This window comes from Lathamus discolor, chromosome 6 (assembly GCF_037157495.1).
Source record: "Lathamus discolor isolate bLatDis1 chromosome 6, bLatDis1.hap1, whole genome shotgun sequence".
Taxonomy (NCBI): domain Eukaryota; kingdom Metazoa; phylum Chordata; class Aves; order Psittaciformes; family Psittacidae; genus Lathamus; species Lathamus discolor.
Genome location: NC_088889.1, coordinates 89114910 through 89139365, shown reverse-complemented (window position 1 = coordinate 89139365; position 24456 = coordinate 89114910). Strand labels below are relative to the sequence as shown.

The following is a 24456-nucleotide window of genomic DNA, read 5'->3' as shown; positions in this document are numbered from 1 at the left end:
CCTGTTGAGGGCAGTCTCTTCACAGATACGAGACTGAAAAAAATCACTTTCCTTCTAAGTTGATTTAATCTAATTTAATAATCAAGCCTTCCTTAATTTTCCATATGAAAGTTTTGGTGTTCAGGGGATGCTTGAAAGCTTCAACCCAAAATCATCATGAGCACTGCTATGAACAGAAACGTTCTATGAATTGAATAGCCTAAGGCCATGATTCAGAACTGCTGCGGAGAACAACATACAATAACTTACGCAGTTTCTACTTTCTACTCCCCCTCTGCATTCCTCACAGTACACCATCCCTTCAGGCTGATCTTGCTCAGCTGAAAAAATGAGCAAAGCAGCATGCTGTAGCAAATGGAGCATCAAGGCCTGAGAATGTCTTGAGCCAATACTGCTTTCAAAGGGTTGCATGTTTAGGGTCCGAGTAGACTACACAGTCTTCTTGAATGTCTTCAAACACAGAAACTCCATTGACACTTCAAGCCTGCTAGGACATTAGGATATGAAATGTCCCACAAACCCCATAACTATATGAGGATTTTTCATCCTAGCTTCTTGCATGTAGATAGCTCAATGTTTCCACATGGTTCAGAGTAACTCAGGTGACACTGTTAAGATATTTATGTGCAACAGTGGGAACAGCCCTTTATATTCCAAAAGGCAGGAATCAGCACAGTTTGCACAGCCTGTAGCAGAGCCTGACAAGGGTTTTTATTTGAACAGCAGTTTGCTCAATGGCAAAATAGTGACTGAAGCAAATGTTGAATCGTCAACCTATTTTATCTTCTTCCTAGTTGGAAAGGTAAGTCTGAGATGGAAACACACATTGTTTCAAAAGAGAACCAAGCAAAATCTATGTGGTTTTTGTTAAGCTGGGGCTTCTTTGTTGCATTTTTGAGTTTTGTGTGGTTTGAGGCTGCGAACAAGAAGTTCCATCTTCAATGCGTTTCAGATTATCACTCAAGTGGAAACATCAAAAGCTCAGAGTTTTGCACAGTATTTCCTCTAATGAACTACCAGTTCAATCCTCCATTATAACATTCATTTCATGACTGAGTATTCTTCAGATGTAACTTATGATGCCAATGAAAGACAAAGGATCCTGCAGCTGTATATATATGTTCAAGCAGCTCAAAAAGAGCAGACGCATCCAGCTATTTGAGAAGCATCAAGACATTGGTAAAAATCTGGAATTAAAAGGTCCCTTTAGGTACAAAGAAGGTTCTGCCATGGAGTAAAACATTCACACAAATAAGTGCCATGCAAATAACATGTAACAGATGTAACAGGAAACTACAACAAAACATATTTCACTACAAGTTCCAGATACAAACAACAAAGTTTAACAGGCTTAACATCACATGCAAACGTTGCACATACAGGTTAAATATACCCTTTCAAGGTCATGCCTGTCCAAGTTTCAAAGTGTTGTCCCATCTACTTTAGTTATAACACTATCACACTTGTCATACGCAAATGCTGAAACAGGCATCGGCACAATAACCATTTCATGTCATTGCAGAGCAGTTGAACACGCCACCTCCCATCTGACAGCAGTATATCTCAAACAGAAAGCAGCAAACACCCCAGCCTTCCTCTTAAAACAGCTTTGCAGAGAGCATTTTATACATAAAAGGCAGCTGGTTATGTTTTAACAGACTCTTCTGTAAACCGAACTGATCAACAGATGTGCAATGCTTATTACAGATGGGTATCAACATCAGCTCCATTTTCAGAACCAATAAAACTGGACATTATGCCTATTCTCTAAGCCATTTACCTACCTCAGAAGATAAATTGGATTCACTAATATCTGCTATGGGATTGATAAAAAATTGAGTATTAGAAAAAGAGAGAAATGAGCATGTCCAGATAATTGCAGCATTTCAGTCTACATATAGGCTCTTCACTGATCTGAAACTGCAAACAGACAAGTCAATGTAAGGAAAGCGAAGGTAAAAAGACTCTGAAGCAGATATATATTTAGCAGCAGGTTAGATAGAGAGAAAAGGCTCAAGGACAATGGCAAGTCTTTTCTTCCTTCAGCTAAACCCCCAATGTATTTTTGTGAAAGAAAGCTACTCTTTTGCTTTTAACTGTAGCCCAAACTGCATTATGTCTCTTGGGCGCTTTGATTTTTTTTCTCCCCACTTTCTAAATCTCAGCACATAGACAGCTTGAGGGCTCAGGAGGAGAGATTCTTAAAAGCATGCCTGCAGAAGTAAAGAGATCAGTCACTTCCCTTGTCCCCTGTGTTCCATGAGCGTTCCCCCGCCCGTGCGGCGTTGTACGAGATTACACGCAACCAGACACGGCCTCTTGAAACAGACTGGAAAATGTAAAATCCTTTCAGAGTAGGCAGAGCATTCCTTCCAGTTGCAAAGGGAAACACAGAAATGGGCCTCATTTCTTCAGAAAGGTCACGTTCACCTTCAAACTTGTTTTTCCCTGTACAGTTCTATTACCTTAAGGAATTGGTAACAGTCTTTACAGCATATACTGCGGCCTCATAAAACACAGTGTGAACACGATGCAAGCAATCTTTGCCTAGTGATTTTTTTCTTAGGCTGCTTCTTTTCAATGCCCACATGTTCTTCCAACTGTCTTTCCTGTTTCACTACGGCAAATGCATAGGTCCCTTTAAAATCACCATTCTAGATGCATTTCCAAGTTACCACAACTTACTCTGTGCTGCTCAGTCCGTTGTTCCAAATAAATATACACACATTTTGGATTAATTACGACTTATTGTATTAGAAACATGACATTAGGAAGTTGAAGCGATTATGGTTCAGTGTATTTGGACAACAGCAAATGTGCTAAAAGCATGATGTGTTTGTGTGAGAGTTAGTGGCTTAAAAAAAATAGGAATAAGCTTTTTAAACAGTTTCAAGCTACTTTTAACCCCCTAATCCCTAAAGACAGCAGAAAGAGATTGGAAAACACTTTTCATTTTCATCATCTTCACCCAAATACTCTCCCAGCCATAAGCAGATACACGTTAGCATTTCAGAGAGGTCTTTGCTCCAGACTATTGAACTCTAAACATTAAATGTTTGATATACATTTCAAGACTGCTATTTGACACACTGGAGAATAAATTGCATCTTTTCAGAGTCAATATGATGTTGAAGAGACTCCATTTAGAGTTAGAACATGAAGCAGAAAGACATCATTGTGCTTATTGTCTGCTAAAACCAGATTTCCCAATAGACTGTTATAGGTAAGGATACATCTCAACTACAGGAATTCCCTTCATATACTTGGCATGGGATCTCTGAGCTGAAATAACATCACTGATTTCTGCTGAAGTCTTTCAAGGCATATTGTAAAAAAACCCAATTCCACTTCAGAGCTGTTCCACAGATGATTCATCATCAGTACCTGAAGTGACAGAGCCGATATCCTTCTCCAGTGAGAACAAGGTAGTGTGAAATAAACTCATTTTGTTATCCTTACATTTAGGAAACCCACTACAATAACCTCAGGGTAAAAACTTTTACAGGGAAAAAAACACCACCATGGAATTTTGACCATGCTGAGGATCAGCTTCAGAAAGGATGTCTAGAACTTACCTATGGTGCAGTTTGTGGTTATTTTTCTCCGCTTGGGGTTGTGTCGTAGCAATTCTAACTCTCGTTTGGTTGGCTCCCATGTTGAATACTTCTCTCCAATGCCTAAGCAGACAAAAAGAAAGTTTCAGGAAGTTGTTTAGTAAAAGGGTTAAAACCGCAGTTCAAGTAAAAGCTTTCAACATCTTGTCCATTAGGTTAGATTCAATCTATGTACAACTGTTAGGTTCAATCTATGTACAACTGCAAGGGGCTGATTTCTTTTTAGCCCTTCAGAAAGATAGCAATCAATCTTCGAACAAGTAAGAACTCAAAGAAGAAAAGAGAAGCTGTTCTTTACCTATAAGGAATACCTAGCCCAAGTAAGTTTTCCATTATTGGATTATAATCCTCCTTTCAGTTAAAAGGAAATTCCAGCACAAGAATAAATCCACTATTACACAGAAATGCATTTCTTTGTGCTCAGGAGGTCAAGTGACAGAACCACTATATGATTTCACGAGAAGATACAGGATAACCAAGAAATCTCCTCTCCAAAGCTTTGACAGGTTATTAAATAGATCGAAACTGACCCAACTTAATGGACAGATAGAGGCTTAATCTTTATAGATTAATAGCAGTATTTAGTAATTCGATATACTAAACAGTTGTTACATATCTTAGAATTTACCATTACAAAGTATGACCTTTCCTTAAAAGCACCGTTGTAGGATTAGACATTAGCAAGTTCTAGCACTTGAGATTCACTCTACTGATGGACCTAAGATCACCTACAAATGCAATTAATAGTAGGTTTAAATACAACCCTCCCCCCATCAACAAACCAAACCTCTCCAATTACTTTACTATTTCTCATGAGCTGCAGCTAAAATCTGTCATTACTCCCTTTAAACATCAACACTGATTTCCAATACATTAAATTTTGTTCAAAGGAAAGTGCACTAAAAATGAGTCAGATTAGTAGTATGGAGAATAGATCTGGAGTAAGCACAGAGTCATGTGCAGTGTAAACCTGATACAAGAACAACGCAACAGTGAAGACTCATGTGCTGACCAGCTAAGTAGTGCTGCAGCATTCTACGTAGCACAGAGGAATTACTATGCAGGGTCAATTGTAGCGAGTCACAAAAGCATCTCGGCATTAAAACTAAAGAATAATAAGATGACAAGCAATCTATTCTAAAACTGAGGATTAAAGTCAATTAGGAGTTATTTTTCACGGAATGCATGGAGCAGAAACAGCGCTGTGCTACAGAAAATATAAATCATACATATGAAAAGAGGGAGAGCAGAAAACATAGCTAGAGGCTTACACATTCTGCATAATGTGCATGAAATTTTAATAGCTCTTTGATCTTCATTTTCAGAAATAGCTCTGCTTGTCAGAAGCTACCCACCCAAAAATGTTCAATTCATAGTTACTACTGACCCTCCAGCTTCTAGTAAGAAAAGGTCTCATTTTCACATTCTGGAGGACTAGAAAAGTCTTATTTACACGGATGCACCCATCTCTCACTTGGTTTGATTCAGCAAGAGATTATGCAAGAAGCATAAGAAAGAATACCAGAATCATACAGTCCCTTTCCTTTATCCAAGGTTCAGCATCAAGCTCCACACCCAGGAAAACAGAAAAGGAAACTAATTACTGTGTAACCGGTTGATGAGATTAAAACAGCTGCAATGCTTTGAATACACTATACAGTAGGCAAAGGCAAACGAATGAAGCAACTTCAGAGATGCACATATGGACAGTTCACATATGACAGAACATTGGCTGGCAACAAGTTTTGGATTAGATGTCTGCAGCAACCCTTCTCGTGTTTGTAATGCTCCCTTAGGAATTCATATGAATTGGATGGCAAAGAAAGCTCAACATCATTTTCAACACAGTGTTAGCACCAGCTATTGCAGTGGCCAGCTGTAAAATCCCAACTCTGGCATTTACGTTCACTGGAGTTTAAGCATGGCCAAACACAGTGTTATCTGACAGTGGGATGAAGCCTTGTAGTAAAAACCCCTTGGATATGGTTAAATCCTGGTTTAAATCAAATGTAACAAAACTCACTCCCAGAAACACATCTGCGCTCAACTTAGGCATGCAAGAGTTCCACATATGTCAGTGGGACTATTCATATATATTTATATATATCTATATATAATTATATAGCTTAAAGAGGATGGGGACCAAAGCGTTTCACAAGAGCAACTCTTCAAGACAAGTTAAACATGACAGCCTGGGTTACTTTGCAGGATTCTGGGTGAATCAAATATTGTTCAATTAAAATGGAATGAAATCAAACAGAAAACCGGGTAAAGTTAATGCCACAACATACACAGAGCACAACAGACAGAAAACTTTCTTACAGAAGCCTTTCATTAGAAAGAGCACGAGTTAAATCAGAGACAGATATTAAAGTGTTTTGTTCCAGCTGTGTAATTTAACATGAATATTGAGGTTTTATTACTCCTGAAAACGGGTGAGAAAAGACAGAACCATTTATTAGGAGTGGTTCGGTGTTTAAAACAAAAGCAAAACACAACCAACCACCACAAAGAAGGAAAAAGGTTTAATGAGAGGTTTAACACCAGCCACAAACATGCCAGAAACTCCACCATAATCTACCTGAGACAAAACATGCACAGGTTACAATATACAACTAAAGGAAAGTAGCGTTCTAAGAGTCAAAATTCATCATTTTGAAAATGATGCTCTAAAACAGCCAGAGATTCAAGTCAGCATGTGAAATCTCCATCCAACGATTCATTTTATTAGGTCAAATTACACAAACTGTCATTTCTCAGGGACATACAGATGAGGGAAGGAAAAGGCGATGAAGGCTCTAGTTTATACAGGTCAGTTTTGCAAGTAATCATTGACTGGTTACTTTGCCAGACTTGAGCAAATCCCCCCCTTTTCCCCTCCCCAAAATCCAAGCATTCACTAGAAAGAAGGGCTCTGTGTATTCACACCTCCCTCATTATTAAAAGAGAATCAGTATTAAAGGGAAAAAAACAATGGTAGAGTTGCGACTTGTTCAGAGTTATATCATATAACCCTGAACTACAGCTGGACATGGGGACTCATCACACTAAGTGTTAATATTACAAGAGAATGAAATGAATCATGATATTTGGGGGTTTTCTTAAAGTTGGTTTTTTTTTTCTCCAGGCATCGTGTTGTTATGTGAGCATCTATTAAAGTATATACTAACACCCTTCAAGCACTGTGGATCCAAGTTTGAAAATACACAGCATTCGCACTTCAGTTTTTAAGCCAATCTCAGTTTTTGCAGACTGGGTTCCCTTCTGAAGTTGCCAACACTATCTGAGGTTAACTAACTGTGATAGAAATATAAAACCAAGACACTCAGTCTGGGGTTTGTACTAATCTTGACACTCACTTTGGAGGAAGAAGGGTTCCCTCCCCCTTTATACTTTATAATCTTTCAGATAACTTGAGTCACTATGGGAAGGAGGGGATGGACTGATGCAATGGAGAAGGAGGGGGAGAAAAAAAAAAGAGACATAATTCTCCATTATTTCTCCTACGTATCTCCCTTTCTCATTCCTGACATAAATTTGTGGGGAAACACACATGGTTTCATGATGAAAAACCATAAAACAAAAGGTCTTATGCCATGACTTGAAAGAAAACACTATCTATATGGTGTATTACAATCATTTAAAGTGGATTGTCTAATCCTTCGTTTTATAGCTTCACTGATCATCACAGATTTGGTCTACATAGACAGAAGATGCAGTGTGCATATTTATATGAATATACATGCATATATAGTATGGCATTCATTAGTCAGTTAGCCAGTACAGAGAAGGTGATTCTTCCCTTCAACACACAACTCTCTGGTCCAAGACAAGAACATTAACTATCTTAAAGCTGTTATTTCCCTAGAACATAAGCTAGAGCAGCCTGAGGTCTACTGGAGGACAAGTGGCTGCATCTCAGTCCAGAAGGCACAAATACATCATTTGTCAAGAATAACATAATTAAGAAATTAGTCTTTGAATTTATATATTCAAAAATAAGGAACCTGGGTCCTTCTTCTTCTATAGCATCACAAAGAAGTGTTATGTTGCTGTAGTTAATTAATTTGGTGCCCCAACTCCCTCAAAATGGGAATAAGCAGGAAGTAGAACAGGATCTGCAGCAGGAACTAAATAACAGCAGCTACACTTTTGATATGCCATCAGAAAAACTCTGTTAATACCACATTAGCTGCTATTTTTAAAATGGGAAATGAGGTTAAGAATGGTTTGAAGTCATATCAGCCCTGACTAAGGCTGTCACATTGAAACAGGATGCCATGGATTCGGTAAAGAGACGTTACTAGACAGAAGTCATCTGTCTTCAAATACACACTTTCCCACTTTAAGAAAACATACCCCCTGGAGGCCACTGGAAATGGAAGATGACAAGCTTTTATAACTGATGCTTAGAAACTACTCAGGTTAAGATAAATGCTACTTCCTTTCCTTTCCAAAAAATACACAGGGAGAAAAGGTTTGGTTTGGAGTAGTTCTATCAAGGAAAGGGCATATGAAATCAAGTCTGCTGTAATTATTCAGTCACTGGAACATATCCAAACAAGAGGAAAACAACTGGCACGATAAAACTGGCATTTGTAACTGTGATTCATGTCTATAATGGCAGGATAACCAGCAAAGGGACGCTTGTTAGTGAAGTGCGTCGCCAGCCCACGCCTCTTACCTGTCATTGTACACTGGTAGTGAGAAACCACTGTTGGGGTGAAGGCTAAAAAAGAAAAAATTAGGGAAAGCAAACTGAATAAAACAAATGTGGGTACAGATATTTTGTGTGTCAATATTTCTACATAGATACTGTGCGTGTACCATGAAAGCACAGGGTGTGTAAGTAAGCTGGCACGTTCTATTAGAAAAAAAAAGTCATTAAAAGAAAAAAATCACACACAAGGATGGAAATTCATGTGAGGGGAACAGATTTATTGCCTATATAAGCCTAAAAGAGCAGACTGGTACATTTTCTACCTAATACAGACCTGACTCGGATGTTTGGCACTATTAATGTTAGGTATTTTTATCTCTTCTTGCCATTAAAAAGGAAATAGTTTTGCTACACTTAGGTGTGGCGCACATATTAAACTAACAGTCTAACTCCTGGAAAGTAACAGCTAGACATCTCCCTCTCTCCCATAGCCTGCACTACTGTCTCTAAAGAGCTCTCTCTTCTTCCCCTTACTGGTTTTTTGCCATTGACAAATGGGAGGGATAGGTATGATTAAAGCCAGAAACAAGAAATTCAGGCAGGAAAACCAAACCTTGTAATTTCCAAGCTTTTCGTTGTTCTTCTTTGGCAATTTGTTCCATGTCTTTGTCGTATATGTAATCTTGACACATAAAGCAGTATATACCCCCATACAAAAGGTCTATGGCTGCAAAACAGAAGGGAAGTTGGGGAGGAAGGAAAAAAAAGACGTGAGTTTATAAACTAGAAGACATTTTAAAGCAGGTTTCCAAGTCAGGCACTTTCTTCTCAGTAGTTCACAAAGAGTAAAATCTGTACCTTAGAATCTGAAGAATAAAGAAAAAAAGATACATTAAAATCCTGATTTCTTCTCCAGTTACAGTATTAGTCATTCAATTGCTTCTGGTACAGCAAGAAAACTGTGCAAGACAACAAATCATTCACTGCCTTCAAGTTGGCTGTAACTCACAATATACCTCTCGAAGGCTTAAGTAACCAAAAGGCATAATTACAGTGACTGACTACAACACGTGCAGAACTAGTACTGTAAGACTTGATATGTAAGTTTGATGTTGCCTTTTTCTAAGACTTCAGTAATTCTTATTCAAAGCCATTAAAATAATTAGAAAGCACCTATTTAAAACCCAAATGAAGGCTTGAACAGGAGACAGAGCTGAAGACTCAAAGATGCTTGAGTGCAGGGGAATGTTTTTACAGAGCAGTTTATACCATGGGTTACATGGCTCTCTCTTGTTTCACACACCCTTTCAGAACAGACGTAAGAATTCTGTCCATTGTTCAAAGTAGTTTTCTTACACAACCCTAAAGAAACAAAAGCCAAGAAATTAAATGTATCAGCTAACTGGGAAATATTTTGCTTCAATATATACTGAGGAAGAAGTAAGTGCAAACTACTCATAGCAAATTGCTGATTTTCAGTAATTATTTCCACATCAGACAGATATGGGAAAAAGCCACAAAGTAAAATAAAACCAATTCAGTGGGCACTATCAAATTCTCAGTCAGCTACTAAAACACAATCTGCACCTAGCAGCCAACTGAGAAACACATCACCATTCCCCCCTCAAGAGTATAGCCCCATTTATTTCCAAATTCCTTTTATTTCCAGATAAACAGCATTATTAAAGTAATGTCTCCACAGTGGAAACTTGTATTAAACAAAGGAAACCATTAGCACGTTAGGTGGCCTGCAAGAAACAGCCTTGAATTGCTTTGAAGTCATAAGCAAGCCAAACCACATGCCACGCAGCTGGAATTCTGCTGTTGGTCTCACCAGGCAAACAAAGGTGAAGTCTTTGTGCTCCCCCATTAGTGGGCCAGTGCTTGTGGTAAGGTTTCTTTCTAACCATGTTTTGTCCATCCTTCACAGCCTCTTAACCATTCTCAGCTCCCTGCCACTCCTCTTCAGTCCTGTGTGCCTTTGTTTTTCCTCTTCCTCCTCTTTCTAAACCACTTTTTCAATGATCATATCAAGTCATTAGGAATAGAAAACAATTACTGTAAGCAACTTTGCACAATGTCTGGTATCTTGCCTCATTCTTTTGTTCTGCCTATCTGGACCACCATCAGTTTCTGGAACAGGATAAGGACTATAAAGTGTTACCTGGTGTAATGTCCAAACACTGCAGTTTTCACCCTTGTGCTCAGAATTCTGCTCCTTCAGCAGAATATTACAGAAAGGGATAAGAACTTTGGCTGCAGTGAAGATCAGCAACAACACTATGCAACTGCATGTGTGTGTGTGGGGGGTGGATATCACAAGCTACATAGTATTAGTTATATAGCTATTTACTCCATTATCTACTGCACTGCCAGTTACACACAGTTTTCAACGAAGAATAACTGTTGGAAATCCAAAATACTGGTCTCAAAAGACAGAAGTCTAATATTGTTCCCCATATATTCTTTTAAAAGATGCCACAAACAGCCTCTCTCCCCTCCAAACAACAGAACAGGGCTGGCAGAATGTTAAATATATAAGACTCTGTGAGCACTTTCAATATAAGAATGGGTAGGTGTAACCTGCGCTCAGAGGATTCCTTCTCAGCTTTCTGAATCTACATGCATGAATGATGAAGTATAGCTGTCAAGATCAAAACCAACAAGAGACCACCCTACACAAACCACTTGTGCAGAGCAGAATGAATTTCTGATATAAAGAACCAGAAAGTCTAATACAAACACTGGTGGAGTAAAAGCTGTAATTGTCCAGAGCCTGATTAAGGACTCTTGAGCAAATGTCCTCTTTCCAGCATACTTAAGTGAACAATAGAGTTGTATATATGCCAATGCTTTCAATGTCATTAAAAAGACTGCAGCAGGTTTTGGACAAATTACCTCAAGCACCAGTGACAAGGCAGCTGTACAGGCCTGGTTACAGCACAAAGGAAAGGCAGCAGTTTCTCATGAGAGCCAAAACACGGCTGCTCAATTTCACAATCCTAGTAAAGTGTGTTTATTGTTTCCAATCAGTATAAATTGAGTTTTTCCCTTGAAATATACTTTAATTTTCTTATTCTGGTCATGTTGAGGTGAAAAAGGATGTTTTCTTTAGGGCAAACTGCAAAATATCCACTACCAAGTCACTGTGGTGAGCACCACGTACACAGAGCCGGTCCACAGGGCCTGGTGGGTCCTGAGCAGAGGGCCCCCAGTGAAGGAACCACAGAAGGGACAGACTCACTGACAGATACTCTTCCAAAGCAAGCGGTTCATTACAACTAGCAGAAACTACACCACACCAAAAGGACAAAGTCCATCTAAAACAACAAATTTCACCTCATTGTTATCAACAGGTTAAAACATTTTGGTTTGTTAAAACTAAATTACTGTGAAGCTTTACTCTGAACTGAGACACCTGACCAGAGGATTCAGTACAAACCACTATGACAATAAAGGATGAGAATGCACACAGAACAAAATCCCATCCGTATTAGGATTTGGGATCACAAACCTAACAGGAACGGACCTCAAATTCATAGGAAGTTTGGTTTTACACTTTCTATGCTGACAACCCTTATCTTCCAGTCAGATCTCCTCATACCTCTTCATACACAGAGTTCTAAGCAGCTGCAACACAAGAGAGAAAGTCAAAAGATACCTCAATATTCATTTAAAAATAAAGCTATCAGCCGATGGAGAAACAAGGTGGCATCACAGAAGCTCATGTGGGCATAACAAGAGCAACATTATCTACTGGTGCAAGTGACAGTAAGCTTGGAAAGACAACAGCTCAGGGGTGAAAGTTTAAATTAAGGCAGCAAAAAGTCTTCAAACTCTATCTGGGAGCCAATGAAAGTGTTTTATTTTAAGCCCAAGTGCTTTACTTTGCCAAATATAACCACTGACATCCTTGTGAAAATGTTAAAGAGACCAGAGATTATGGGAACTTAACAACATTTAAGAAAGCAGGAAATGTGCCACATCCAGTGTGTGCATGTCTCATCCAGTTAAGAAACTTGCTATGTTTCAGTTAAGAACAACCCAGATGAACAGAACCAACGTTGCTCAGATGGAAAGGGGATACTTCACCATAATATATGACAGCCATCAGATATGACAGATCTGTGAATGATGTTTTGGTACCATCTTCTTTAGAACACTGGTTGCATTGAAGTACAATGAAACATACAGCAACTCACAATTCAGGTCAGTTTTTACCTGTATGGAAGTTAATTCCATTGAGAGTTTCTGTGACTCAATTTTGGAATGTTATCAACTTGAAAGCAACTCATTCTATGCAAGTCACCTGCATTCTATTCTACTTCTGTAATACAGCAGTAATTCTTTTAGACAGTGTTTTAAGCATCCTAAACTAATTCATGCTCCCTAATTTCTCACCTTAAACATTAAATATTAAACCAGTTTGAGACAATAGTCTTAAGTTCACAAGTAGGGATTTGCTAAACTCCAGCTCTTCACTTGTTCTTGTACCTGATGTATTAATATAAATACTCACTTGTTTTCCTCCTGTCCTCCTGGCACCTGGAACTTGCATCACAGTTCAGAATTCCTAAGCTTGGAAGATACTAAGGTTTACTGATAACAGTAAGAATGTCTTTACTAATCTCAATAAGAAACAAAAAATACACCCCAAGAAACCCAAGAAACCCAAAACAACCAGAACAGCCCCAAACACACCAGACTCATCTGATGCATCAACCAACATGTATATTGGATTTTGCCAGCAACTAGTGAGCAGACACATTAAAGGGTATTCATTCTTCTCGCTTATCCTCTTAGTCTCTATCAAGGTGACAACAGTCTTATCAGCTCTCCTAGTCAGAGATTCTTCAGAAAGGAAAAACAAAACGGGGATGTGCCAAGAAAAAAGGGGGAGAAAAGAAAGAAAAAAGGAAGAAAAAGAAAGGCTGATCCCACTGAATAATTATATGGTGTCCAACCCACCTTGGAACCATGGAGTACATGCAGTTGCACGTACTTCATTTCAGAGGGGGGAAAAAGGAAAACCAAAACAAACCCAAACACAAGCCAAACTTCCTTTTGTTGCCAAAAAATGAAGCATCAAATATCCACCCTTCTAATACATATTAAATCAATGGCCACAGTTCAGCAGTACCTAAGAGAAAGGGTATTTTCTTCTCCTAATACTTGAGATAAAACCGTTCTACTCTATGTACTTCTTCTATTTTTAAACCAGCAGCCAACAGATAAGGAGTGTGTTTGTGGGTTGTGCTCTAAAGTCTCCAAGACACCCATTGACCCCATCCAGACCTGGAATTTAGAGGAACCATGGTTTGGCCAAACATTTTATGTTAGTTTATTATGGGCAGCATATTAGCTCCAGCTCTTTGACCTCATTAAGAAATACAGGTATCATATACACACACACTACTTACTACATGTGCACACCCAGTATACTCCAGAGCATGCCTACACTCAGGTTACCCTTTGCTTCCTATTACATTTTGCCTTTTGTTAAGTATTGTCCCTGCCCTTCTCTGACCCTACAACCTTCAAGAGCTTCCCTGTTTGCAGTAAGCCTTTGAAAACCGAAAAGAGTGAAATCCTCCTGCCTAAAGCACCTTCTCTTGATAGCAGAAACTACTATTCAGGTTTAAAGGAGAAAAGTTGTTAAACACTCCATGTTTAATCCTGCTGGGGTTTTGTTTCAGTTTGGTTTGTTTGTTTTCTGGTTTAGGTCTTTTTCCCCAGAAATTTGGGGGCAAGATCCCCAAATCAGACACCAAGTTTTGTGCTGCTCCATATGATACAATGCAAATTGCTTATACTTATCTGCGTATTCTCCTCTGATAAACAATGTAGACTTACCTCAAAACACTGTTTTCAACAAGAGTAGTAGTAAGATCCAGAACTGCACAGAAGTTACAAGTTGAGTCTGAGGCAAGAAGAGCTGGCAATGAGCAGGTAAATGTACAGGAGAGAGAGCTGAGAGCTAAGAATATTCCAGACATACAGAGAACTCTTCAGGAGTAATTTCTGATACCAAGAGGAGCTCACAACTATCTGCACTTACCAGAGCAGCTGTAGCAGAAGACAATGATGATGAACCTGCTGCCTTCCTACTAGCCCTGTCTGGCTCCAAGTTCAAGCTAAGCTATAGGAATACACATCATGGAACAAACAAGAATTTGCCTGCAATACTTTGCACACCACATCCTAGAACAGCAGGTATTTTTAAAGGCTATGAGGAATGGCTGACGTGTATATCCTAAATGCTTTCCTCCTCCTCTGCTTCCAATCAAATAGATCCTCTGGTTGCCATCACGAGGATATGATTATCTTAAAGCACAAAGAGTTTGTACTTTCTCTTATCAAATTTAATCTCATTTTTATCCTTGCAGTCAATGAGGTTATTTAGTTCTTATCACAGGACTACCTAGCCCTCCTCAGTATAAGCAGTATCTCTGAACCTCGTGCCTGTCAGGAGTTTCATACAAACGTAACTCCTTCTCTTTGAGTATTAGAAAGTATTTTGACACAGATCTTCTCTGAGCAATCCTAGGATATACCCATGGGTGTTTACAACTGATACCATTTTCATGTATTTGGTGGGGATATGGGATGCCTACACAAGAGAACAGCACTGAAAGAGAACAGGAAAAGGCTAGTTTGAACAGTCCCAAGTCTTCAAAGTCCTGGAAAGGTCAGTCTTATTACTTCTTTCTAAAGGATATCACACCTGTATGAAGATATTTCATTGCATTAAGGATTCCCAACCCATCAGCCATATCAGCCTCTCGCGGTGATCGACTAACAGAGACTGTGCAATGCAGAGATTAAAAACAGCAGCTCATATAGCTGGATCTTCAGCTACCTGTCACCCACATCAAAGAATACACTAAAAGTACAGTATTATTAATAGACACTGAATAGGCAAGCAGATGCAAGAGCACAGGTATTTCTATAAGCTCGGAGTGTGTCTATTGCTCAGGGGAGCAGAGGGAACAAGAGATGTCTTTTAAAACCACACTGGGCTCTGATCCTGAAGCCTCTTGAAACACAGAGTCAGTTAGCTGCAAAACCATCACTTCCAGTGCTCAGACAGCTGTTAGAGCTGAAATCAATGATATTTCTCCGAGCTGTGATTAAGTGTGCAGTTCCTGCTGGTCTCCATGGAGACTGATGTTGGCTCAGCAAAAAGTCACCAAGTGTTTTAAAATAATCCCTGTCCGTTTTGAAATCTCAAAGCACTTCACTTGGTTTTGCCTATCAGATGTTATTTCCCCCCTCCAGTGAAAACTGCAGCAGTAAAAGCAACCCAAAGCACTAGGCAAAGCCACCAAGATATTTTTACAGCTCATTTTGCATTCAGCTGGAAATTAAACACCAAAACATACATTAAAAATATAGACGAAAGGAATCTCCAAAACTAGAAGTCAAGCAGGCAGTTGTACAATCTTCGTATTACGTGGATTTCTGCAGAGTACACTATATTTAGCTGCAAAAGAATCCTTTTGGGGATGATACCAGACTTTATTCTGTGCTTCAATGGGTATAATTAACTTCTGCCCTTTTTATCTAAAGGCTATTCCTTTTGGGAAGTACCTTATCTGACATGTTCTTAATTGTCTAGTACCATGGCGATAACTAGAACAGTCTTTAAACAAGAGAGCATCTTCAAAGAACCTCCCTCCTCCATCCAGGGTGTTTTTTTCCTTTAAGGAAACAGAAGATATTTCACTACAACAGACACCTTGCACAAAAATCAACTTCAAGAATTGAGGCTTCCTAAATACATAAACAGCAACTCACAACATGTGCAATCGTAAAGCTCTTTTAAAAGGTTCTCCATCAATATGGCACATTTAGTGGTAAAAATATTACAGTGTTCATATAGTATCCACAGAGAAACAGGCAAATACTGTCTATGGTGTCAATTTTTACATCTTAAACCTAGCCATAAGCTTAGAGTGGAACAAAATGGGGTTTAATACACCTTTATATACACATTACTGGAAATCCTTTGACAGATTTTACCTAGAATAATTTGTACTTCTGCACTGGAAAAGGTTCCTAAGTAACTTCACTTAATGAACTGATTTCAAAAGCTCCTTGAGATTACATCCTGTAAAAGCCAATCAAACGTGGTCACACAGGGTTGGTTTGGGTTTTTTATTGTTCAAAGAACGGCTGAGGTTGGCAGAGGTATCTGGAGTTCACCTTGTCCAAGCCTTCTGCTCAAGCACTTAGAGCAGGTTGCCCAGGACCACATCCAGAGAGCTTCTGAATGTATGTTTTTGAATTAAACTGTTTCTTTATTACTTCAGTTATTAACCCCACTGGAAACAAGAAGACAGAAATAAACCCCTCACAACCCTGTTTCCCTCCTCCCCCCCAAAAAAAAACCCAAGATAAAGCATAAACCAAATCCATCCATTAAAAAAGGCACAAATTTGATTGTTACTTGATTAGTCTTCCTTGCAATAGGAATGATGGTTTTTATCTCAGCAAGAACAAGAAAGTGAATGACCTCCTGAAATAAAGTTCTCTGAAATAAACACTTTAGTTCAAGGCACTAAACCTACCAGTTTTCACACTTGGGGGAAAAATAGCCCCAATTTTATTGTTTTCCCCTATGTATGACATTAATTCATAAATACTAAAGAGTAGTAACTGACATTTATGTTGTGAACTAAAACTTATCTTTGATAAAGTGAAAGCTTAAGCACCAAGTAGAAAATAATACCACCAAACTAATGCAAAATACAAACAAAATTGATCTCCCTGTCTACAATAAAATATAGACTCATAGAACAGTTTGGGTTGGAAAGGACCTTAAGACCATCCCAGTTCCAACCCCCTGCCGTATTACCTTCCTGGCCTGGAAGTGACAGGGATAATAGAGCGAGTTAAAAGCACCAGGATGACAGCTTACCTAAATTGTGTCGCTTTGTCTTTGCGTGCTCGTGAATATGTTTCTTTGTAAAACAGCCAAAGAAGACACAGTAGAGGCAAGAGTGGAGTCTGTTCAGGTGGGCACCACACATATGACAAATGCACGACTTTGCCTGAAATAACAAAACAGAGACAGAGTATGAGTGACAGAAACGGATCTCCAGGTCCATCTGAACAGAGGGACGTACATCTAACTGCTTGTCTTCCCTTTCGAATGCTGCAAACCAGCAGGGAACCAAGTCCTGCCCCATGTGACAAACCCACCAATTAGATGTATTAATAGAGAAAGCTCTTTCATTTGTCCAATACATTTATCTCCAAGTCTTGATAGGGAACAGGTCTCATCTAAGAGCAGACAACAGTCAACCCATTTACAACTCAGCCTGTAGCTTAATGGAACTCTTCAAGCAGGATAAGCAGACACTGTTAAAAACACACAATCCTACCATTCCCTCACTCTACCTTTGCTGTTCCCTACTAACCACGCACTAGTAAAATGCCCTGCACAGCCATGTGCAAGCCAGGAGAAAGATGTGTGTGAAAGGAACCTGCCACTTACTCCCTCCAAGATTAACCTGTATTAGTTCCTCCATCCAGCCATGCAAACAGCCACTGCGGTGCAAGGCTTTGGGCATTATGGTTGTGTAGCTTAACATTATACAGCAGTACAGATGATGATTACCAGGGGAGCAAGGCCTCGATGCCTTTGGTCTTGTTCAGTTCTTCATCCAAATCTACTTACCCCCTACTTAAAGTCTCTACCTTGAAGCAATGGGCTTTGCTGCTCAACAGCCCCTTTGCTGAGCTGGTTCAACCTGCTAACCTGGAAGCTGAAGATAGACTAAAACTAATCCTTGGTCAGGTTAACAGGCTTGAGGGGATGAGTAGACTTGGATGAACATTAGCGCTTAGGAAAAGCAGATGCCTGGCAAGGAAGTAAAAAGGTGAAGAGGCAGGGGTTTTGGGTGGTGGGACCACAATAAGAACTCTGCACCAAGCTCCTTAAGCCACTCAAAAGCTGTAATGTAACTTGAACATTGAAATGGCTGTTGGTATTCAGCATTTCATTTCTCTGCAGGGAGATTCTGCTAGATTCATTCATTAGATAGCTCCATACCAGCCCATAAACAGTGGTGCAACACCAAATCCACACCAGAGTTACAGAAGTCACTTGTGCCACTGTCAGCTTGGCTTTGAGCCAAGCATGGAAAGCAACGTGCTGAGTATTTCCCAGGGCAACCCCAAATGTGGAGGTATGTGATGCAAGTTACCAGGACTCACTGGAAATGAGTAAGTGTGTAAGGCTGACATGAAGGTTTGCATTCCCATGGTAACAATATATTTTAACAAGTATAACAGGAGAAAGAAAGAAGCAATTAGAAGGCTAAACAGACTATTTGACTCTCAATCCCATTTGAAGCACTCTAAGCCAACAACACCCAAAACCTTCTGTTAGCATTAAACTCAGGTACTTTAATGAGTCTTTAGAAGAAGCATTAGTCTAGTAAAAGACTTGAGAGTTTGAAGAATAAACCTCCTGCCCCACAACAACAATTTGGGCCCAATACCGTCTGACTGGAAGATACAGACAGTAGAAGTTCTTCACAGTAAATTAAGAGTAACCGAATTTGTTAACAGCTCAGAACTACAGAGATTCCTTACAGAGTCATCTTACAGACTCACCTGAAAACACCATTCCTTTGCTGGACAATACAGGAGCACCTTTTTTCTTTGTATTATGATAAGAATTGGAATTAGTAAAATACTAAGCTAGCACTTAACCCAGGCAGTGCAGCTCCTCAAAACTAACCCCTAAAGTTCTTCTATTTACCCAATCTATCACAACTTAAAACCAGAGCTGAATAAATGATGCACGAGCCTGCTCCCTAGTCTGGCATTTTTCTTTCAGAACACTTATGGCTGTTCAAGGAATCAAAGCAGCTTTGCATATGCTGCACTGTGTCATTTATTTCCAAGCTTCTACAAATTAAGCCTCAAATCCTGGATCTCACATGCTGTGTGTGTGCGTTCAAAGTTCTCCCCAAGTTCTGCTAGATGAAAATAGACCGGTTGAATAAAACTCCACACACCTACAGAAGGCAATATTTTAAAGTAGGACCAAAAAAACATATTCCCCACCACCAGCACAATTTCCATCTTTAGAAAAAACACTGCAGAACTGTCAAACTGGTGCCTAACGGTCGCTCTTTGGCTGCAAAAGCTAAATAGGATCAGCCTATCTGTTAAGATTGCTGCTATGACAACTCCTCGAGCAAGCAAGCTATTTTACTGAGCCAGCTAAAAATATACCTTTTAGCATTAGATGTATTGTAAACAGATAACAAGTATGTAAAAAAAAACCCAATCATTTTAGGCTAAAAGGCAAAAAAGTCATACCTAAAAGAGTTACTATTTCAATCAAGATTAAGAGAAATTGAAGAATGGAGAAAGAAAACTTAATGGCAAGTTAAAAGAGGAGTTCAACCGCTTCTTTAAAGGAAGTGATTTTGTTCATATCCTCTATTTGCTGCATAGAGCTCAAGATAGTTTCTCTAGAACTGTAAGAAAACAAGGTTAAAAGACAACAGAGTGAGGGAAGAAATCAATATCCAAACCCATAGTGGCTCTTCTTAACTGGATTAGCTGTCTCCTTTTCATCTGCCTGTGCTTTTAAACAATTTGCTAAGTTAAAACAAAGCTGCCACCCTCCCCCCCCCCCAATAATCAAATCACTTTGTTTCATAATACTCCCACCCCTGCTTCCATCTCTTGAGGCTACAGTCCAAGATGAAACAGAATCCTGCAAATGAGTAATCAAAAATCAGTCTGATCCAGAAAGGCTTTAAAACGCAACTCAGGTTTTGCAAAAAGCAAGTTAGGTCTTGCTTCTGGTCTAGATGCTTCAGGAAAGCCAACAGCATTTTGGCTGCAGAATCAACACGTCACTTCTCTCATACGTCCCTCCTAGACAAAAGGACACCCCTTCCTTATCCTAAGGTATAAGTGTGGACTCCTCTTCCTCCATACCCTCTCCCATTATTATCCTACTCCCTGCTTGCTCTTCTCCTTTATTCTTCTGTCACTCAAGTACACCACTCTCCATATTTACCCTTATTCTCTCCCCCCACACCCAGTTCCTTTTATCCCCAGCCAGTCTTTCCCCCTTACTTTTGCCCTGATACTCTAACAAACTGCACAGAGGATTCAGTAGAGGCTTCAAGTGTTTTCTTTATGGAATACTGTAACTATTTTTATCAATGACAGAAAACTGGAAAGAATGGTCTTGCACAGTATGAACAGTAACTAACATGTCTGTCTGCGCAGCAGCAGTGAGATGCCCAGCCAATACCTAAATGGGGCCTACAAGAAGCCTGGAAAGGGACTTTTGACAAAGACACGTAGGGACAGGACAAGGGGGAACGGCTTTAACCTGCAAGAGGGGAGACAGAGATGAGCTCTTAGGCAGAAGCTCTTCCCTGTGAGGGTGCTGAGGCGCTGGCACAGGGTGCCCAGGGAAGTCGTGGCTGCCCCATCCCTGGCAGTATTTAAGGCCAGACTTGACTTGCACTAAGTATTACAAGATAAACAAATGCATCCTTTAAGTTCCATCCCCTTTTCCTGGTGATGCTTCCACACACTGGTGAAAGAGGCAAGTAGGAGAAAGCAACAAATGAGGGTCCACTTGCCTGGAGCCTCAGGAATGTGTGACAGCTCCTGGAATAGACCTCTGCTTTCTTCAACAATTAATCTCTTACAGACACGTGAAGAGACCTATTTAAGTTTGCAGCATTCACTAGTTTAAGAGCAGAATAGGGGAAAACAAATAAAACCCCCAAGAGAAAAGTCAGGTAAGACAAGATGTGCAAATGTCCTCACTGGGCCACAGATCAAGACATATAAGGGAAATTTAAACATTTCCTCACATATTCAGAGTTCCCTAAATGGTCTTAATATGCACATCTGAGATACAGTCAGTCCTCTCTGTCCATTTTTGCCTCTGCTGTTCCCTTTGGATGTCCACACCACAGCCTGGGCACAGACTTGTTTTTATTCTTATCCATCCATGCTGCAAACAGCTCTTATCCAAGTGTAACACAGACACAGCAGCTCACACAGAGTGACAAACAGCATGCTTCCCTTCACCTATTGTTCAAAGGAAAATAGGACAGATAATCACAAAAGGTCATATAACTGACCACTGTTTCTTTCCTTGCTGAAGATGGAGACCCTATGGCTATTCCAATAGCAGCATTTCTTCTGCCCTGTGGGAGGAGGAAGCCAATATTAAACTACAGCTGACAAGATTTATTACTCTCAAGTACTCTTTGCACAAGAGTAACAAATTTAGGTCAAATCTACCTTATGACATTTCTATCCCTTCTTAGCCTCCATTAACTTCAAGATTCATTGGTGCCACAGACCCACCATCCATTAGCAGCGTAGTTGGGATACTGCATATATTTAAGTAGTTGAAACTTCAGAGCCCTGTTCTTAGGTATCAAGAAGCAAGAAATGGGAATTGATTCCACAGTTCCCAGTGGTATGGCATATACATCACTCCTCCACACACTGATAGGATGATTCAGAGTTGCTCTGAGTCAGTGCACATTTCTGACACATCAGCTTTAAAGAAAGTGAAAGATCAACTTTAGTATTTTCCACTTACTTCCTGCAACCAAGTTTTAATTATGAGCTTGTCTCATTACAAGTGTCAGTTATTTGTTAAAAAGAATGTGATCCGTAGTGTAAGTTGTGGTTCCAGCTCCACTACTAGTAAAGGTTTTATTAAGACGAGGAAAACTGTACTAGTTACAGGATTTAGTGGTTTGCGAAGTGTTCAGAAAGTCACCTTAAGAAGAAAAAAACCAAGTACAGGTAACTTCTTAAACTGGGTTATTCTAAATAAATACCTATAGTCTAATAAATACCTCAACAGGCTTATGTGCAATCTGGGGATGGACTTTTCCTGGTGCATCTAGGGACAGGACAAGGGGAATGGCTTTAACCTGCCAGAGGGGAGATTGAGATGAGCTCTTAGGCAGAAGCTCTTCTCTGTGAGGGTGCTGAGGCGCTGGCACAGGGTGCCCAAAGAAGCTGTGGCTGCCCCATCCCTGGCAATGCTCAAGGCCAGGTTGGACACAGGGGCTTGGAGCAAGCTGCTCTAGTGGAAGGTGTCCCTGCCCATGGCAGGGGGTTGGAACTGGATGAGCTTTAAGGTCCCTTCCAACCATTCAGTGATTCCATGATAGATGTTTTAATCATCAGCAGAAAAAGCCAGTTTTCAGTTCTGTTCAACAGCAAACATTAAAACTAAGGTCCTTGCTCTGCACCAGTGTATTTGCTGGCTCCCATATTACCATCAGGTGCAGCAAAGATGTCCACACAGCTTTCCTCATCTGTGAACAGAATGTTTGGCTCCAACGATCTAAGCACAAGTTTGAATACAATGATATCACCATTTATAATTAAAGCTGAAGTAGCCTAAGCTGTTAAATAACATCACAGTTCTCAAGCTGAGTGTAAATAAAAATATACCATTCTGAACATCTGAGCAGCCTCCTGTCCTTCCGTAGATTAGATTAACCCCATGAATCCTACTTCTGCCTATAAGAGAAGAAACACTGTGAAAGAGGGAACAATGGAAGTACTGAACATGTTACAGAAGATGCTAAAAACAACTTGAGGCAACTTCTTTCACCTCCTGACTGATCAAACTATTCCATTATACCTTATTCACGATGCTGAATCCCAGTAAAGGCACAAACTACCTGTCTTTTGATAAGGCAAAGTAACATGCACATTAAGCTCACCTGGGAGAAACTCAGAATCAGAGAAAGAATGATTAAATATGTTCGGAATTCCAAGTCTGAAGGTGATTCTCCCCTTGCTCCCTTTGTTTTTTTCAGGGCTCTTTTTCCCCCTCCTATCTTCATGGAGGACACATTAGGCACCACACAAGAGAACTAGACTTGCAGGTTTTGAGGCCAATATAATTTTGAATGATCTGCTGCTTAATTACTACTTTTTGGTCTAAAAGTTTTGTAAGCTCATTAATCCTATTCCTTTCTCAGTTGTGTTTTTCGGTTTCAACAAATTATCTCCATTGCCTCAGCTGGCAATGACAAACCTCTGCCAAGTGTTCTGATGCCAAAGGCTGACAAAGTCTATGGGAGCTTATCCTAATTCATAAAGCAGCCTGAGCTACCTTCTGCAGGAGTGATGGTTTGTCACAGCAGCACCATGGCCAACCCACTAGGAACCAAAGTACAGTTGACTAAACCAGAATGCACATCCAGAGAAACAATAATGGTAGAACTGAGCTGGGAGGAAGGAGGAAAAGGAAATAAAGAGACCACTTATGTATGTTGTTTCCAGTTCCTGACAGGTCTTCTCAAGTGTAAAATTAACCACAAAAATGACTGTGGAAGCCTGACAGCATCTTGTCTCGTGCCTTTGGACACTGTAAGCAGTTGGTTTTATTCTCTGCTCAAACAGTGGGAAGATGACAAGACAGGTCCATGCTTTCAAGAAGCAGCTGAACACCAGAAAAATGGTCTACGCAAAAGAGCATTGTCAGTAACAAAGAAAGAACATGGATCTAAAGACAAGGCAGAAAGAACATGGATCTAAAGACAAGGCAGAAAGAACACTGATCAAAAGACAAGGTACAAGAGGAACATGCAGGTAAACCCTTCAAGTTCGTGGGGCATAGGATCTATTTCATAGCACATGAGAGAAGGCGGCATTGGTAAAAGCATCTTCCACACACATGAGATGGAAGCAACAACATTCAGAAAGGACCACAAACATCTTCTGAAATAACACTATCCATTCTGAAGGATGAAACATCTCGATTAAATTATACCAAAGGCTTTCACTAAGCAGGTAATATCCCAGCTTCCACTGACTTAGGAATCCATAGTCAGAGCATTCACTTTCCTTCTCCGAAGTGTACAAGATAGGAGAATGGAGAGTACTAAGCAGTGCTAGAGCACAGTGAGTAGTTACACTAATAACTTACGTGCATAGCAGTACTGTCCCAGCCTTAAATTAGCTGTGGCTAAAATAATTAATTAAATTCATTCCCTATCCTTGCTTAAGGAAAACATGGATAACTTTTCACCGAGCAGCAGCTGGAAAAAGGTGCAGTATAAAATAAGGAGTCACTGATCTGAACTGAAAACAGCATGTTTGAAATACCTTTGAGTCCATTAGAAAAAGAAATGGAGAGCACAGAGGTTC

The 24456-nt window shown here is 39.8% G+C and overlaps 1 protein-coding gene across 2 annotated transcripts in view; it reads right to left on the bottom strand.

The window, feature by feature from the left end:
• Positions 1–24456, bottom strand: part of USP22 (ubiquitin specific peptidase 22) — a 101401-nt gene that overhangs the window by 45889 nt on the left and 31056 nt on the right. Inside the window, exons 2-5 of one of the 2 annotated variants that reach the window (XM_065684639.1) lie at positions 17195–17327; positions 8888–9001; positions 8299–8343; positions 3576–3677 (exon numbers count right to left, since the gene is read on the bottom strand). In XM_065684639.1, the coding sequence (XP_065540711.1) occupies positions 3576–3677; positions 8299–8343; positions 8888–9001; positions 17195–17327 (394 nt within the window). The remainder of the gene's footprint in view (positions 1–3575; positions 3678–8298; positions 8344–8887; positions 9002–17194; positions 17328–24456) is intronic. The other variant, XM_065684640.1, reaches the window with a different exon arrangement.